The sequence below is a fragment of the Lampetra fluviatilis genome, chromosome 40 (assembly GCF_964198595.1).
Source record: "Lampetra fluviatilis chromosome 40, kcLamFluv1.1, whole genome shotgun sequence".
NCBI lineage: Eukaryota > Metazoa > Chordata > Hyperoartia > Petromyzontiformes > Petromyzontidae > Lampetra > Lampetra fluviatilis.
Window position 1 is genome coordinate 1,803,705 of NC_136314.1, and position 17,369 is coordinate 1,821,073.

General features: G+C 43.1%; 1 protein-coding gene across 1 annotated transcript in view; it reads right to left on the reverse strand.

The window, feature by feature from the left end:
* Positions 1-7,402: 7,402 nt before the first annotated feature.
* The window catches only part of LOC144946112 (contactin-4-like), a 158,646-nt gene continuing 148,679 nt past the window's right edge, over positions 7,403-17,369 (reverse strand). Inside the window, exon 23 of the mRNA XM_078874854.1 lies at positions 7,403-13,358. Within this exon, the coding sequence (XP_078730980.1) occupies positions 13,249-13,358 (110 nt within the window). The 3' untranslated portion in view covers positions 7,403-13,248. The remainder of the gene's footprint in view (positions 13,359-17,369) is intronic.

A 17,369-nucleotide genomic window follows, 5' to 3' on the forward strand; every position in this document is an offset into this window, starting at 1 on the left:
CTCATCAGAAGTATTCTGTTTTGTACGCATACAGTGTCTTCATTGCCGGGCCGGGCTTGCATATCTCTGGAGCAGCACTCTGACACAACTGCGACTTTTGATAAATAATTCAGAGGCATTATTTTCATCCTTCCGTTCAATCCCTTTTTCCCCCAAATTGTAAAGTGAGGCTGCATAACCTTTAGCCGTCACATCATTCAATCTTGGAGCCTTTATCTTGCCCGTGAATTTTTCTGTACCGCAAGGCCAAACAAATAATCACTCGCGATGCATTATCCAGCCGTTGCCTTCAACTTACCAGCAGTCCTTGAGCATTTGTTCATTTATCCACTTTAGCAGATCAGCTTCTTTATTGTCTTGATTTGAGTTTGTCCCTTTAGGACATTCCAGCAGGTTTGCGTGCTACGAAGAAGGCCCATTACTTGAAACGTCGCATAGTATATATATATTCCTTTTAAATGCAGCGTTATTAACACACGTGTTTAGTGTGTTGGTTATTTGTGCTTGGGCACCACTGTCGATGTAGTATAACCAATTATTGTGTTTTGGAACAGTCCGTTTTGCAACAACAAAATAACATGGCATAGGCCTAATGCGTATTGATAAACAGTGCCGCACCGGTTAGCGTATGAAACCCGATCACATGAGTTTGCTTCTCAGTCAGGGCTAATGTTAGTGGCAAGTGATATTTGAACCAGTCAATAACACCCCACAGCCCCTCTTTCACCAACCAGCACTGTGAGGTACGGTCAGAATGTCATCACAACCAACATCGTATGAGGGAGGCCTTTGTCCAGCAGTAAATTGGCAAAAGACCGTACGTGTATTGTTATTGTTCAGCGGTATTAAACGGTATTGCTGTTATATAGTGTATACTGGTTTTTTTAAAGACACTCCTTAATTAGCACAAACGTGTTATAACTTATACCTATTGATTGCGTTACATTAAACAAATGCATAGCCTTAATTATAATGGTGCGTTTTATTCATATGCCACAAATTAATATAAATCAACATGACAATTAAAAATGAATAACATGTTTAGGCAACTCTTGAGGATTGCCATTAGGATTTTTTAATTGTGTGAAATTAACAATTAAGCAGAATAGAGGGGGGTGGGGGAAGCACGTGAAAAGTTTTTTTTAATGAAACATTCTCTATATTTTTCCTTCAATGGATTCCTTTTTTGCGAACATTTCCCATCTCTCACCAGCAGTGACAATCGAGAAAAACGCCGCACGGCTGGAGGAGGTTAGAAAGTGCTTACATCCTTGAAAACTACCTGGAGCTAGCCTGGGAGAGAAGAAAAAAAAACCTTCAGTCTAGCTCTGTCACCTGCATATTTGAAATGTTTATCTGGCCGCGCTCAAATCAAAACTCATTAGTTTGCAATGTGTCCAAGCGACGACACAAAATTCGCTGCCAGTTGCTGATACACAGTTATGCAGCCATCTGTACAGGGGAGCGATGAACAAAGAGAGATAGTGGCAGCTGTAATCCATCAAGCTTGGGAAGTTGACATCAGCAATAAAAATACAAGTTTCCGCAAGATGTGAGCCTAGCCCCTATGCTTCGCAGTGTACTATATCTGCCGTCCCTAATTCATGGAATTGAGTAAGGCACTGCATCTATTCCTGTGCTCGTTATCTTTCACCTTGTTTGACTGCCCCATTGACAGTGACGAATGTGCTCTCCGCTCACAAACGCAACATCTGTACACAATGGAATTCCCTATCCATATCGGGATCTGCTTTCTCCAAACTCTGTGGGTCAGAGATGCTGGTTATGTGTGTTAAAACATTTTTCCATATCCACAGCAACTAAAATGCTATAATTGTCACGCACATATATATACATTAGGACAATTAAAATGGCCACATAATTTAAACCCATAGCACATAAGCATATTGTTACGTTTCTACCGTATGCCAAACTGCATTTGTTGCTGTTGAAACAGCACTTCATTGGCTTCTGAAATAAAGGAATATGAGCAAATATGCATGCAAGGTATATAAAATATGGTTGGCTCATGCTATACAACTGTATGTACACTACATAGCAGGTATATTGAAATAAAATTTGGATGTTTGGGAATTGATAAAAAAAAATATCAGTTAAATGAAGAGTTAGACTTTTTAAAGTAAATTACTCAACTGGTTATTTATTAAAGATTGTTAAATTTCCCACAGTGTACTTGCATATCTCACACATTGAAAAGTATGTTCAGTTAGACATGGCTTTGACGGTACTTACCTTTCTTCTGGCTGCTAAAAGACTTTTGGATTTTGGGTAATGTTTACTTTGAGAGCTTTTCAATCCTTCTTTGTTGATTTTGATTTCTAAGCATCGAGCCAGTGCTCCACATGAGCGAAGCAGTGTGCACCTGGCAGTGAATGTTTCTAATATATATTATGTATATAAGAATACAATTAGTATATTTAGCATAAAAAAACGGGTTTATTTTTTAAGTGGTTTTCAATGCAATTTATCTTGAGGGGCAATTCTTGTCTTCTGTTTTCAGAGCTGAGCCAGTGGTGGAAATTCCCCATTTCTATGGTGGAGCCGAGTCTAGCCATAGGATAACCACTGTTGACTTCCTCACGAAGTGGTACTTATTTAATCGATTTCAGATGCATGATGGGCTGAGTTGACCCCTGACCGGGATTTGAACTGACACTCTTCCGATGGTGCGCCGCTCACTCTACTGCAGTGCCACTCTGCTGGAATATTAATATTGTACTGCACTTCAATGATCTCAAAAACATTTGACAAGCCATCGAACAAAGAGGGTCACTGCATCATGCGCTTTCAGATGCGCTTCTGCGGCCGTCTGAAATGCTCTTCCTTCCGATATTAGGAAGCCGCTAGAAGTGTGCATTTTTAAATCTGGATTGATAACTAATTTCTTTAGAAATGTTTTTTGTGTTTAGCTTGTTTTCCTTCCCCTGCACCTCCGATTGGCACAGTGGGCTACATACGGTGCGACAGAAGTTCAACATTCATACATACATCTCTGAGCTCACCCCTGCAAAGACAATTCTCTCTGTTATGAATTGAGAAGGTGACTTCGATTGATGCATTTGAACCTTGTCACCTGAGAAATGGCTAACATCATCGGTAAGCGACATTGGAATCGGGTCAAGATCCTCCACTTCTGCCGGTTCGCCAACCATCAGTGATGAAGTTGAATGAAACAACCCCCCAATGAGCGACATGATTTGGGAAGTCCTTCACTCGACAGTGGATTGATAAAGGAGCTGTGAAAAAAGTGTTTTGAAAAAAAACATTTGCAAATGATAATACTAAGACAGTCGTCATATTTTTTTTTGGGGGGGGGGGGAAAGATGAGCATCAGAATTTCTAATTGATTTGATTCATCCATGTATTTTAAAATAAATCAATAGCAATATCATGGGCTGATTAGCGAGTGACTTTCTGCATCCACTCTCTCTATAAAACAAACAATAAGTAAATAAGCGCAACAATATTCTAAAGCTGCGTTGTGTGGTCATACGATATATGGCAGCATGGCGGCTACAAATAAAGGACTGACGCACATCGAACATTGGATGTTTCAAACGATGCCACGTGTGTACGAATTAGAGGAGAGAGAACATCGAGGCAAATGTTTAAAGACGAGGCACGTTGTTTTTGTACAACCGCCTTCATTATCTGTCTGAAAACACGCACGGATTGTGGAATGTCTTTACACGACCCTCGATTGCCAAGCACAGTGTGAATGCGTGTGGTCCATTAAATGTCTGCTCGTTCTTAAGCTGCGACTCGGTGGTGTGCAAGTATTACGCAACACTTTTATTGCGTTTTTTATTCCCCAGAAATGTTTGGAGGGGGAAGGGGGGGGGGGGATTTCCATCAGAATTACAAGTGGATTACACTCATTATTTTTATTTTTTGGGAGGGGGCATTTGTTCATCGCAATAATTCTAAAGGCCTATTTACCGAGTGCCTTGCTTCATAGCTCTCTCTCTTGATAAACAAATTCAGGACCATGAAAGTGTACAGAAGAATGACACTCTTCTCCGATAGGCGAGCATACGTCTTGCTGTCTCCACGATGAACGTCCGCTCTGATATTCGGCGTTCTAAACTGAGAAGCGGGCGAAGAAATCACTGAGACAGATCGGAGGAAAGCGTGGATTAGCGGTTGCGAAAGGAGTTGAACGCGCGTGCGTGTGCGTCCGCAAGCTAATAACGTCGTCAGACACATTGAGAAAGGCGGGAGGGTTTTTTTACGATACGCGAGGAATAGAACGAGCAGCGAGGAATGGAACGCGTCCGAGAGAACGTCCACCGAGGAGATGGAGCGATGGATGGCCTGAGCTGGTGTGGAGGAGCTTCGGTGGATTATTGCGTCCGAGGTGGAATGCGGCTTTGAGGGGCCTTGACCCTGCACTGGATTGACCGTGACTTTTGATGAAAGCGTCGCAGCACGTGATTGCCTCTTGAATTGTGCTTCTTATTTTCCTTTATTAGCCCGTCCTCGTGTGAAAATGCGAAGCCTGAATAGTGTCAGATTTAAGCAAAGTGTGCATAATACACTTTGCTGTTACACAGGAAATACGGCTTATCGTTTCCATCGATCTGGTTCGAGTCAACGTTTATCTTTTTTTTCTGAAATCTACATAATGATATGATGAAGTTGACATGAGCACATTGTGAACGTGTTGTTATAAGATAACTGAGTTTGTGTGGCCCTGTGCTAAGAGCACGTGACTCCCAATCAGATTCAGCTCTGCATCACAACAGGAGGGATACAATAAGCATCGCCTTGTGGGAAGTCGACAGTGGTTGTCCAATGGCATGAATCGTCCTCAATGTAGGAACGTGGAATTGTTTTTTCCACCATTGACAAAGGACCATCAACTAAGATTCGAATGCCCCTTTGTCATTGTGAGTGGGCGAAAGACTTTGAGTTGACGTCATGAGGACGATATGAAATTCTCAACAAAATTGACAATACCAAAGCTAAAAGGATCATCTTCTTGGTTCTTTCGGTAAAGTCACGTAGAATGGAAATAATAAAATAATAAAAATTAAACATAATAAAATAATTCTCACGACGCCTGTCGACCTGTTCTTCACCTGAGGACGGCTGCTTGTGGGCGAAACGTCGTGAGAATTATTTTATTATGTTTAATTTTTATTATTTTATTATTTCCATTCTACGTGACTTTACCGAAAGAACCAATAAGATGAATCCCTGCAGTCACGAAAGCTTTAAATCGAAAACTAAAATAATCATTTGACATTATGGCGTCGGACGATGGGCTTTCCACGTCGTCGCAATGACCCATGACCCTGCGGTGCCACAGCCCATCTTCGCCCCTACACACACACAATCACGTGGATGTCATTGCCCCGCTCTATCTCCACGGTTGTCAAACTCTCGGTGTTCGTTCCCTCCTTTTGCAAGCCACTCCTGCCTCGGTCTCGACCACTGGCCGTCGTTCCTTCTGACGATGTGTCCTGCCCACAGCCACGTGCTTTCATTCGCGTTCAATTCCGTGTCTGACTTGCATTGTTTTTTTTGTTGAATCATCGCATTCTCACTTTCCACCTCTCGGCATACTTCCCAGCACGCATCTCTCCGTGCACTTCTCGTCGTCGTCTCGTTCCACCTTTTTCCGCTCACAATTCTTCGCCGATAACGGACACCGATTGATCGAAATCGTTATTTTTTTAGGCTAATCTTAAGTTGCTATTCATTATTAACCGCGTTGATTTGTTCTAAAGCAGTCCATCGTCTATCTTTATTGCATAATTTTGATGCCTGTCGCGTTAAGTAACATTCTTAATACGCTGCTATTTCCACGTGAAAATAGGTCAGACATGTAATAAAGTGTTTTCGAGAGGGGTAAGAATGCATTGATCCATTAATATCGATTGTTTGCTCACAACACATGCATCAAATCGTGTTTTGAAAAAACCCACGGCTTTTCAGTTGTATATATCATATACAACTGCTTCGCATGATCCCTGCAGCCGAACGAGGCTGGTACATTGACAATAACATGTTTCCACCAAATCTTGAACCAAATCGCGACCGTTCAAAATAATCTCCAGGGGAATGAATCATCCAACCTATGGTATACGACGCAATTGCAGCCAGTTTGTATGCAATGTTTACATTTCAATTGTGTGCACGTGTGTGTGTGAGTGAATATTTAATCAGCTTGTTTTTGATGGGCTAACCTTTCACCTACGCCCCCCCCCCCCCCCATTTTTTTTATTCCCATACCTGTTGGCAGCCTCCAACTGCTCGAAAAGTTCAACTCGTCGCGAAACGAGTCCGGATAAATTTGGAACGAGAGCTCGCGCCCCACTCACTCAACCCGGGGCCATGGACCTGTTCTGATAGCACCCATCACAGCGGGCTGTGGGGGTGGGTGGCGGCATCGGGGTCTGCGCGAGCGCGAGAACGAAGCGTGGGCGAGAGGCGTGCGCTGCATCAGCTGCGTTGTCGAGGGTCTCGTCTGTGCCGCGTGCCTCGTTCGGGGAGGGAGGATGAGGAGGGAAGGGGGGCGTGGCACGGTCCGAGTCGTGCCGGGTTTTTGTCGCCGCTCGTCCCAGAGGTTCGCTCTTTGGAGCTCGGCCGGCCGCCCTGGTTAATACTGCGGGCGGATTAACAACAACAACAACAAAATCGTCCGCTTCACAGTGGACGTTGGAGAACCCATGACGTTGTAAACACACGTATTGGCTGCGTGTGCCGGTGTCATTGCATTTATATTGACACGTTTTTTTTTAAAATCAGATAGTTTTGTAAAGCCTTGCAGCAACATCGCAACTCCTACTGTGAAAGAAGTAAACTTGTCAGTGAGACGTAGAGCCTTTGTGATGAGAGCCTTGCGCTGTATGGATGACACAAAATTCCAAACGTGCAAGTGATGATTTTCTTCGATTCATCGCCTGCTGTACGAGCTGATCGTGAACAGCACCTATGTTTAATGTGCACCTTGCATGTGAAGTGCGTTCACGCGATGCTGCTTTAATGGAGTCTCCGAAATAGGTATCGTGTCTATATCCCAACTATTATGAATGACAAATGCATTTTTTTTATCCATGGAAATGAAGTTTCTACGAAACTGTACTAAAATAAATGGCCACGAGCTTAAACATGTACGGCATTTAACGGATATTCCATATTCTCGGGATTGTTAAGAGAGCATTTTGTTGTTTCAAGCCAACGTTGAGGGGTTGGTCACAAAATCCGGTACATCTGTGGGTGATCCGACTTGTCTCACCTTATTGATACTGGGCACAAGTTTTGGGGTGTATCTTACTCTCACGAGCATCTCATATAGTCTGGAGAAAACTAAAAACTACGAGGACATCTACGTGAGGTGTACAGATATATAATGAATAAAAAAAAAACAATAAGGCAAACTGTATTAATTTATTTACATTGTTTTACACTAAAATTGATTTCACAACACGTTTTTTTTTCAAATCGAAATATCACAAATCCAGCAATGCAACAGAGCCACACTAGCTCCCGTATATAACTAGCAGTAAAACACAATTCAGCAATCAAGATGCCAATTAATTGAAGTACATTTTATGCAATAATTGTAATAAATAAAGGGACATCACTTGAACAATGGCAAACGAAAAAAAATGTCACCGATATAAACATTATTTTCACGGGTTTACTTTCTGGTTTAAATTGTAGATACAATGTATGTGTCTGTGTGTCTGTTTAATTAAACAAAAAACAATATTACAGCGCTAAAACAGCGGTATAAACAACGCGTCCTTCCCATATTTGTCTCCATGAAAAAAATAAGATCATATCAATTTTTTATTGGCTTGCTTGAAGCCTGATTCGACAATGAATGTCAAAACCGGTAATTGGTTTGCCTCTATCCAACCAATTCCTCTGATAATTACGAACTTGAGCAATGCCTTGCAGTTCTGATGGGTTGCGTCAAACATAATCTTATTTCTAGATTTGAAGCTTTCGTGACTGCAAGGATTCATACTCTTTGGTTGTTTCGGTAAAGTCACGTAGGTAAAAAATAAAATGAATGAAAACAACTAAATTAAATCACGACGTTTCGGGCGCAACACAAGCGTCCGTCAGCAGCAGGCCACGCTTTCCCACCTGATGACGGACGCTTGTGTTGCGCCCGAAACGTCGTGATTTAATTTAGTTGTTTTCATTCATTTTATTTTTTACCTACGTGACTTTACCGAAAAAACCAAAGAATATAATCGTATTTTTTTCTTAATTCTGGGAACACGAATATTAAAAGAGCGCGATCATGATTTTGTCACGGGCGTTCTCCGTAACAACGCTCAATGGCCGCTTTGTTTTATGCATGACAAGAACAGTGTTTTGTAAAGCAAATCCATCGCAAGAAAACAAATTAAGTACCGTGACTGGTTGCTCAATTATACGCGTGTTGTAACAACTCTTTGTTAGTTTAAAATGTCGTACTATATATATAACAATGCCCAGTTGCAGTTCAGACATAAACAGTTGCTGTTAATGACTTGGAAAAAAAAAAAACTCCTTGGACTTTGAAAGCTGCATAACAGCACAACCCTTTAAGTACATAGGCCCGGGCACCGTGTCAGGTCTTGCACAGCATCACAAGCTCTAGAAAACCCTCATACCTCTCAATTGTGGTCTCTCCCAGTCAGGCCCATTGCAATTCGCCGCAAACTCTAATCCACTATTTGCCTCCGGGCATATAATGGGCAGGCATGATCAGTCATTAGCCTGCCATCGTTGAAGAGGAAATGTTTAAATTACTGGTGATGTTCATTTTTGTCTTGCCATGTGGCCCACTGCATGTCACCTATTTAATTCACCTTCATCTCCAACATGATTACATCCTCATGTACGATTGTTAATTCTGTGTAAAGCGCCTTGGATAAGGTGCTGTATACATTTTAAGATAATATAAGATGGTTAATATATGTAATAACCAATGTGTGTTCATCTGCACGAGATGTACTACGAAGGGTTAAGGAACAAAGCAAAATAGACCATGGATTCTTGAAGAAAATGCTTCTAACCATGCCCATTCAAACAAGTTTGAATGTGTGTCCGCGGTGAACACTTGAAAACTCGGGTTGTGACCATTCACACCCCTGACAAAGTCATTGTAATGTCACAGTTCAGGGTCATGATTAGATTTTTTGTGTTACACTACGGCGAGTGTAACAGCCTCGAGTGAGAGTACAAGTGGCTTCACACTGGAGGCTGTCGCCATCTCTCACCATCCTGCGATGCAACAAACCATCGGGCTGCTTGCACGCGAGCCGATTGCATCGCTCCGTCCCTCCCGATTCGTACGCACGCGATTCCAATGCGGCTCGTGCGGGCTTTAAGTCGCGATATCAATCAAGGAATCGGTGCGCCTCTGGTGCATAGCCATTGTGGTGAGAAAAAAACATTTGATGGGTTTTTGTTTTATTTATGATTGTACTCAATCCCCCCCCCCTCCCCCCGGATGCAAAAATTGTAATATTATTTACCTGGTATATTTTTGTATTCCTGCAAAGAAGCGCATGATGACCTTTACCGATCTGGACCGAATTTGTAAATTATCGTCGACACCACATCTGTGCATCGTGAGATGCGCAAAACAAAAACTAAACTACTCGAATCAAAGCGGATGATGTATGTATTCACGCACGTGGGAGGTGTTGCCGTTGTCTGAGCTTCAAGTGCTGCATACGAAGCGACCCGGTCGACTTGGGAATGCTCTTTGTCTGCTCACGTGCTATGTTTATTTATGCTCGGGGTGTTGGGCCAGATTGATCTGGGCCCACGGCTGTCTCGCGGCAAAACACATTCAAGCACTTTGTGAGCGGTTAAAAAATACTACAGCTGCCATCACCGTAGTGGATTGTTTTTGTCGTGTAAAAAAAACATCGTGACGATATGTAACACAATTTTTGTTCCTGTGTAGTAAGTGTTATTTCCTAATTGCTTAAGCCTCAAAAGTAAATAAAATGGCGATTATTCCCCGCAAACGTTGCTTTTGTGACCAGAACTTTATGTGAACGAAAGACACAAATGCACACGTTTTCTCATTGAAATTAGGTACATTTCAAAATATCAATGTCCTGGTCACAAAAGCAAAGTTTGTGGGGAATAATAGCCATTTTATTTACTTTTGAGACTGAAGCAATTATGAAATAACACTTACTACCCAGGAGCAATTTTTTTGTCACACACTGTATAATCAATTCCAGATTGTTTTTGGGAGGAGGGGGGGCAGGTGAGGGGGCGGCTTGAGGAGGCTGACCCCGTGACCCTATCGAGTCCAAGCATTTTGGTTCAATATTTAACACCAGTGGCAGGTTTTCCGCAAAGTTCACCAGTTCCGTGAACGCCCATAACCATAAGACGAAGTGTGCCCGTGAGTTGTCCACTCCACACTTCACACACACCGTTATTGGACCAATCCTCCTGCAACCACCAGACGCGCTACGCAAGCTGTCGGTTCGCCTGTACGCGTTACGCAGCACGTACTGTGTGTCGAACTTCTTTCGCACCGTACGCAGCCAACCGTGCTAATCGGAGGTGTAGAGGGGGGAAGGACAACGAACTAAACACATACACAAGCAGCTTTGCGATAGTTGGACGGGGCTGGACAATATGCAGTTCAGCACGATCAAGCCATTGTCGATCACAGCCTTACCTCGCATGCACTCAAGAACACCTGAGCCCTGGGGGTGAGTGTGGGGGGGCAGAATGCGTGATGGCCAACGCCAGATCGCATCGTTACTCATTGCGTTTGGCATTAAGAGACTGGCTTGAATTCATATTTTGGGGGGGTTTTCGGTAAAGTCACGTAGATAGGTTGAACGAAAATAACAAAAAAAAAACGACGAAATTTCGATCACAACACAAGCGATCGTTTTTTTACTCCTGATGACGGTCGCTTGTGTTGGGATCGAAACGTAGTCGTTTTTTTGTTATTTTCGATCAACCTATCTACGTTACTTTACCGAAAGACCCAAAACATTTTAATTCAAACCAGTCTGTTGATGCCAACACGTGGTTGATCAACACAGAGTTGATCACGCAGAGTTGATCACTCAGGCTTGATCAACACAGGATTGATTAACATTGGGTTGATCAACGCATGGGCTGATCAACACGTGATTGATCGCACATGGTTTATCGACACAGTATCGATCACACTAGGTTGATCAACACAGGGTTGATCGCCACATAGTTGATCACGCAGGGTTGATCAACGCTGTGTTGATCAACACAGGGTTGATTAACATCGGGTTGATCAACGCATGGGTTGGTCAACGCATGATTGATCGCACGTGGTTTGTCGACACAGTATCGATCACACTAGGTTGATCAACACAGGGTTGATCGCCACAGAGTTGATCACACAGGATTGATCAACATCGGCTTGATCAACGCATGGGCTGATCAACGCATGATTGATCGCACGTGGTTAATCGACACAGTATTGATCAACACAGGGTTGATCACACAGGGTTGATCGAGTGATGAGTACCCGGGGTAGATGCTGCAGGTGATATTGAGATGCAAAACGTTGCCTTTGTAGTTGCCGTAGAATGCCACCCACTCGAATGGATGTTGTCATTCGCGAGGATGAAAGTAAATGCTTTCCCGTCTGAGGACAATGCTTTGTTTTACCTGTTCCAATGTAATGCGCGTGTGTGTGTAGCCAATCTTCCACTGCTGCATTTCAACCTTTGCCAAAACCTTTTGTTTTCTTGTAATAAACTGTGTGCCGCTCAAGAAACGTGTATTTACATTTCCATACTACAAGCTGCCGGGAAGAAAAGAATGACACGATATAATCCACGCAATATCGTGTATTCCTCGTTCATATTCCCCGTTCATACTCTACCGGGCAGCAGCAGCAGTAGCAGCACGTCCCACTGGGCCAAGACCCCGGGGCCGACCCCGGGACCACGCTGCTGCTAGTTGGACGATGTCACTCGGCTGGCCTGGGAATAACCCAGGAAGAGCTAGAGTAAGTTTATAGCAGTGTATAGTGCTGTGTATAGTAGTGTATAATGTAGTAGTGTATAGTGTATTGTAGTGTATAGTGTAGTATATAGTGTAGTAGTGTATAGTGTAGTAGTGTATAGTTTAGTAGTGTAAAGTGTATAGTAGTGTATAGTAGTGTATAGTGTATAGTAGTGTATAGTAGTGCATAGTAGTGTATAGTGTAGTAGTGTATAGTAGTGTATAGTGTAGTAGTATATAGTGTAGTAGTATATAGTGTAGTAGTGTATAGTGTAGTAGTGTATAGTCTAGTGTATAGTAGTGTATAGTGTACTAGTATATAGTGTAGTAGTGTATAGTGTAGTGTATAGTAGTGTATAGTGTAGTAGTATATAGTGTAGTAGTGTATAGTGTAGTAGTGTATAGTGTAGTAGTGTATAGTGTAGTAGTGTATAGTGTAGTGTATAGTAGTGTATAGTGTATAGTACTGTATAATATAGTAGTGTATAGTGTAGTAGTGTATAGTGTAGTAGTATATAGTGTAGTAGTGTATAGTGTAGTGTATAGTGTAGTAGTGTATAGTGTAGTGTATAGTAGTGCTGAAGTCTGTCGCCAGGGAGAGGGGGGTCTGGACCGTTCTACTTAACACGCTGCCGCCGCGATGCTCACCAGGACCAAGCGGACTGAAAAACGAACGTGCGAACGAACTTTCGTGTTTTTGAAAGTGAACTGTCAATCATTCCAACATTCATTGCTCATCTTTAAAAAGAACAAATAATATATTTTCCAACATTACATACTTGTGCAAATAAAATCAATATCCAGGTGTATGCAATTACTGCGAATTCCGAATGTGAATCGTTGCGACTTAGTACGACATCAATTCAGAAAGGAATAAAAATGTGTCAGCTACTTGGAAGGGCCACGAACATGAAACACTCGACCATTGTCCAGTGACCACAATGAAGAGGCGTGAACGTAGCTGATTATTTTTGGGTATAAAACATGTAAAACAAAGCTACTGCAGTAAAAGTACAGTAGTTTCTGCGATTTGTTTCTTTATTACATCTTGTTTTCGTATATAGGCTGAATGAATAAACAAGCATTTTTTGTTAAAGGACAGCCGCAAATTCCAGGTATATCGTAATAATTAAAATAAGCCATGATTAGTCCAGTGCAATTTTAGGTTCCTAAAGCTCTACATAAGCTTAGAATCATTTTTTTTTCCGCTGGGAGGAAATCCATCGATGCGATCTTCATTTTGCAGATTCACGGGAGAGAACCCTGTGTCGCGAGGACGATAGCCAGGATGATGAACAAGACGTGCGCCGGCAATGACGGGCCTCTCTTCGATGTGCTGGAGTTGCCCGCGTTTGCGTCTGCCAGACAGAAAACAAAAGACATCGAAATTAAAAACAGTTTGGGAGAGGAAAAAAGAACACGCACATGCATGCACACATGCACGCACAATGACGTACACAGCATTCGGATCTGCGTGTTTGGAGTTTTGTGTCATCCCATATTGAATTCAGCCAGATCACAACAAGTTCATACACTCACACAACGACAACAACAACAAAACCGCCATTCGCCACTAAGTGGCGGTGGCGGTGACGTCAACACGGCGCTTGTGCCAGGCTATGTGTACTTTAAGGTCACGTGAAGTGTCGAACGGCCGCTGGCTGGCAGGAGGTCACGGGGCAGACCCAGCAGGTGCCATGGGTTGACTGATTGGGATGACGGGCCGACTCACTCACTCGATCACTCACTCACCCACTTAACTCATCACACTGCAGGTCAAAACACCCAGTTCCTACTTCACTGCGTGTAATCACTCACAAAGTAAAAGCAGGCAGTTTGATTTATCCAGCGATCACTTGCTCACTCATGGCGGGCAGTCATCCCCATATCACTCTTCGATTGCTAATACTCACCCATTTATTCCTTCGCCTGTGTTGAGGACACGGTCTAACAGATTGACTGGTTCATCTCAACCGAATGACATTCAGCCACCAAACTGCAGATCACAAGAACACTCATCCACTCACACATCACCTACTCATTCACTCACACTCACCCACCCACTCATCACACTGCAGATCAAAAAACACTTATCTTTGCTCCTTCACTTGCACTGCTCTGCTTTAGGAATTCCCTCCCATCGTCTCTTTCCCCAAGTTCCTATGACCTTGCTCAATTCAACGGACACGTCAACACGTGAACTCTCATCCATTACAACGTTAAGAGTGCTATTGTTTCTGGCCACTTAGCATGAAAGCCTCCCCATAGAATCTTCAATCATGGGAGTTGCTTGCCCACACATTTCATCATACCGGTCGGTGACTGTTTGTTGGGTAATTGTGCATACCTCCAAGATAAAGTGTTAAGTAAACACGAGCAATACAACGATGGCGATTGCAGAAACATAAGGCTACAGAAGCCTTTCTGCATAATGATGCAGTCTTATCGGGCCCCAATGCAAGTGCTATTTATTTCACTGATAAGTCTCTGACAAGGGTCACGGTGAGCTTAGTGAGCAAAGGGGGTCTATCCATTTCAACACAATGGTTGTTGATGGGACCTGTCATTCCATTCACTTATTTTACCCCAACACCTGCTGATCACTTGAAGGCACTCGACGACGAGTGGCTGTTCACCTCGTCACGAGCAATTTACAAGTGACGCAATCTCTATGGGCGCATGCGAAAAGTATACCGGCTCTTGCGCTTAAATTTTCAGAGCCCAACACGTTTTAACGTAGCCTCACAGGAACGCCTGAGCTTGCACGTGCCACTGGACACGTGACACCGGACACGTGACCAATTGTCGAGAGTCGCAATGGCTGTGGGGTCACCACGGTGAGCACGCCGCGCTCGCAATCCAGAGGTCGCCGGTTCGACTCGACCTCCCCGGCGTGGCAGTTGAAACAACGACGCAAGTTTCTTGAATCGTCACCCTAACCCACCCACCCACCACCACCACCTCTGTCCACCCAGCAGCATAAATGGATAGCGCGCACTGAGTCGATCGACATGTGCGCGTACGGTGAAGTAAAGTCTGGGCAGCACCGCGTCGTATTTATTTATTTCTTCTACATTTATAGAGAACGCCTAGGCCCCGCGGCGCTTTGCATCGTTTAAAATCGGCAACAACAAAAAATGAAGGCCCGACGAATGAGTGACCCGTCACTAATGGCACGTGGGGGGTCACGGATGGGTCATAGGGGAGGGACGGGAAGGAGTTGGAGGGGCGAAGGGAAGGGGATGGGAAATGGAGAAGAGGCGAGGCTTTGAGAGAGTAACGAAAGGAGGATTGAGGAGGTGGACTGCTTAATGTACACCTCTTCTGAGATGTCTTGCTGGAATGGAAGAGTGGGCCAATACCATTGAGAGCTCGCACTAGCGGTGGCCCTTCCACCAGCGGTGGTCGTGAGCAAGCTGATCCTGGGCTGCCAATGTAACCTTATTTTCAGTAATTACTAAAAAGCGTCTCGCCTTTGCGTTGGCCCTGACACACTCTTATAGCACCAAACGCACTCACCCACCCAACATCAGAACAACTGACTCATGTTTCCATCGACTCAATAAAAGTTCGTTCATCCGGCATCAGCGATTACATCTTTAAAATCAATTACATTTTAGTGGTCAACTGAGAAAGTGCTACTCTGCATTATTATAAAGTTGGTAAAATATATCCTGAGATACATTTGAACAATGTTCTAATTTAAATTATGAAAACTATTTTTATTTTATGATGCTGGATTTATGATCCTAGGTTTTACACGCATCATAACTTGTTTACTAGCATATGTTATCTTCTGCACCGTTTCACTGTTATAGATTTAGTGGGTTGGAAAGCAAATTTAAAATGTAAATGGGCCAGAAACTGCAAAGTCCTGCGACCCATAATATGCCCCCCCCCCCTGAGTTGTACCCTGTGTGAGACACACTACCCGTCAGATGTGGTGTTAAGAACGCACCATGACACACACAGCTAAAGGGCAGGAAATTGACAACACAGTATCAGTAATAAACTAGATAAGTACACCAATCAAAGAAATCAACAGCTCGAAATAATGATGATATAAATAAATACTTTTCTCTGATTTCTTGGTGGAATTAAATATTCGCGTGTATATGAGTATGCTTATAGAGGTAAAAAGCTAAAGGTGCAGCACTGAAATTACGTTCTCAAGCCACTGACGGTGGAAGGGACTCGACTAGAAGGAGCTGTGTAGAAAGGCCCTCCAGACGGTATTTTTGCTCTACACTTCAACGTTGGTGCACTACCCATTACACCTTGGCAATCCCTCCGTTGCTTACTTGCATATTTGTATTTCATAATAATACTGAAATTGAAAACGCGCCAGATTTCCCAGACAAGTCAACAATTCAGAGACGCAGAGCCAAGCTCAGGGCTGCTCGAAAGCCCTGACCCAACACAGATATACGAGGCCTTTAGATGTTTCTTACAAGTCAGGGTGCATTTGATGTTGCGGATGTGCAAAGGGATAGAGTCTCGCACTGAGGGGGCGACAGCAGAGAGCCGAAGTGAGGCTGTAGCAGTCTAGATTTGAAGTTTTCGTGACTGCAAGGATCCATACTTTTTGTTTTTTTCGGTTAAGGCACGTGGGTAAAAAATATAAAATAAATTAAAATGAAAACAAATAACATTAAATCACGACGTTTTGGAAGCAACACAAGTGAGGCTGTAGCAGTCTAGATTTGAAGTTTTCGTGACTGCAAGGATCCATACTTTTTGTTTTTTTCGGTTAAGGCACGTGGGTAAAAAATATAAAATAAATTAAAATGAAAACAAATAACATTAAATCACGACGTTTTGGAAGCAACACAAGCAATCGTCATCAGGTGTTGACTGCTCCAGTAAAAATTACCTACGTGACTTAACCGAAAAAAACAAAGAGTATGTAACAGTATAGTTTAGTTGGTAGTAGTGTAGTGAATAGTCGTGTATAGTAGTGGATAGTAGTGCATATAGTAGTTTAGTGTGTAGTAGTGTAATGTATATTAATATACTGTATTGTGTAGTGTATCCTAGTGTAGTGTATTGTAGTGTAGTTTATCATAGTGTATATTAGTGTAGTGTATCGTTGTGTATTGTGTATAGTCTATAGTAGTGTTGTGTATAGTAGTGTAGTGTATAGTAGTGTATTGCATAGTGTCTTGTATAGTGTAGCGTGTAATAGTGTTTGGTGTAGTGTATAGTGATATGAGGCTGTAACAGTTCGAGACCTCGATGTCCGAACCAAATTTTGATTGATACATGTGTAGTGGTGATACGCGCTGGGTGTATATGTCGGGTGCCAGCGCGTATGTACGGGTGTGTGTGTGGTGACGCGCGCTGACGGGGAGGAGCAGGCGTCAGTGCGC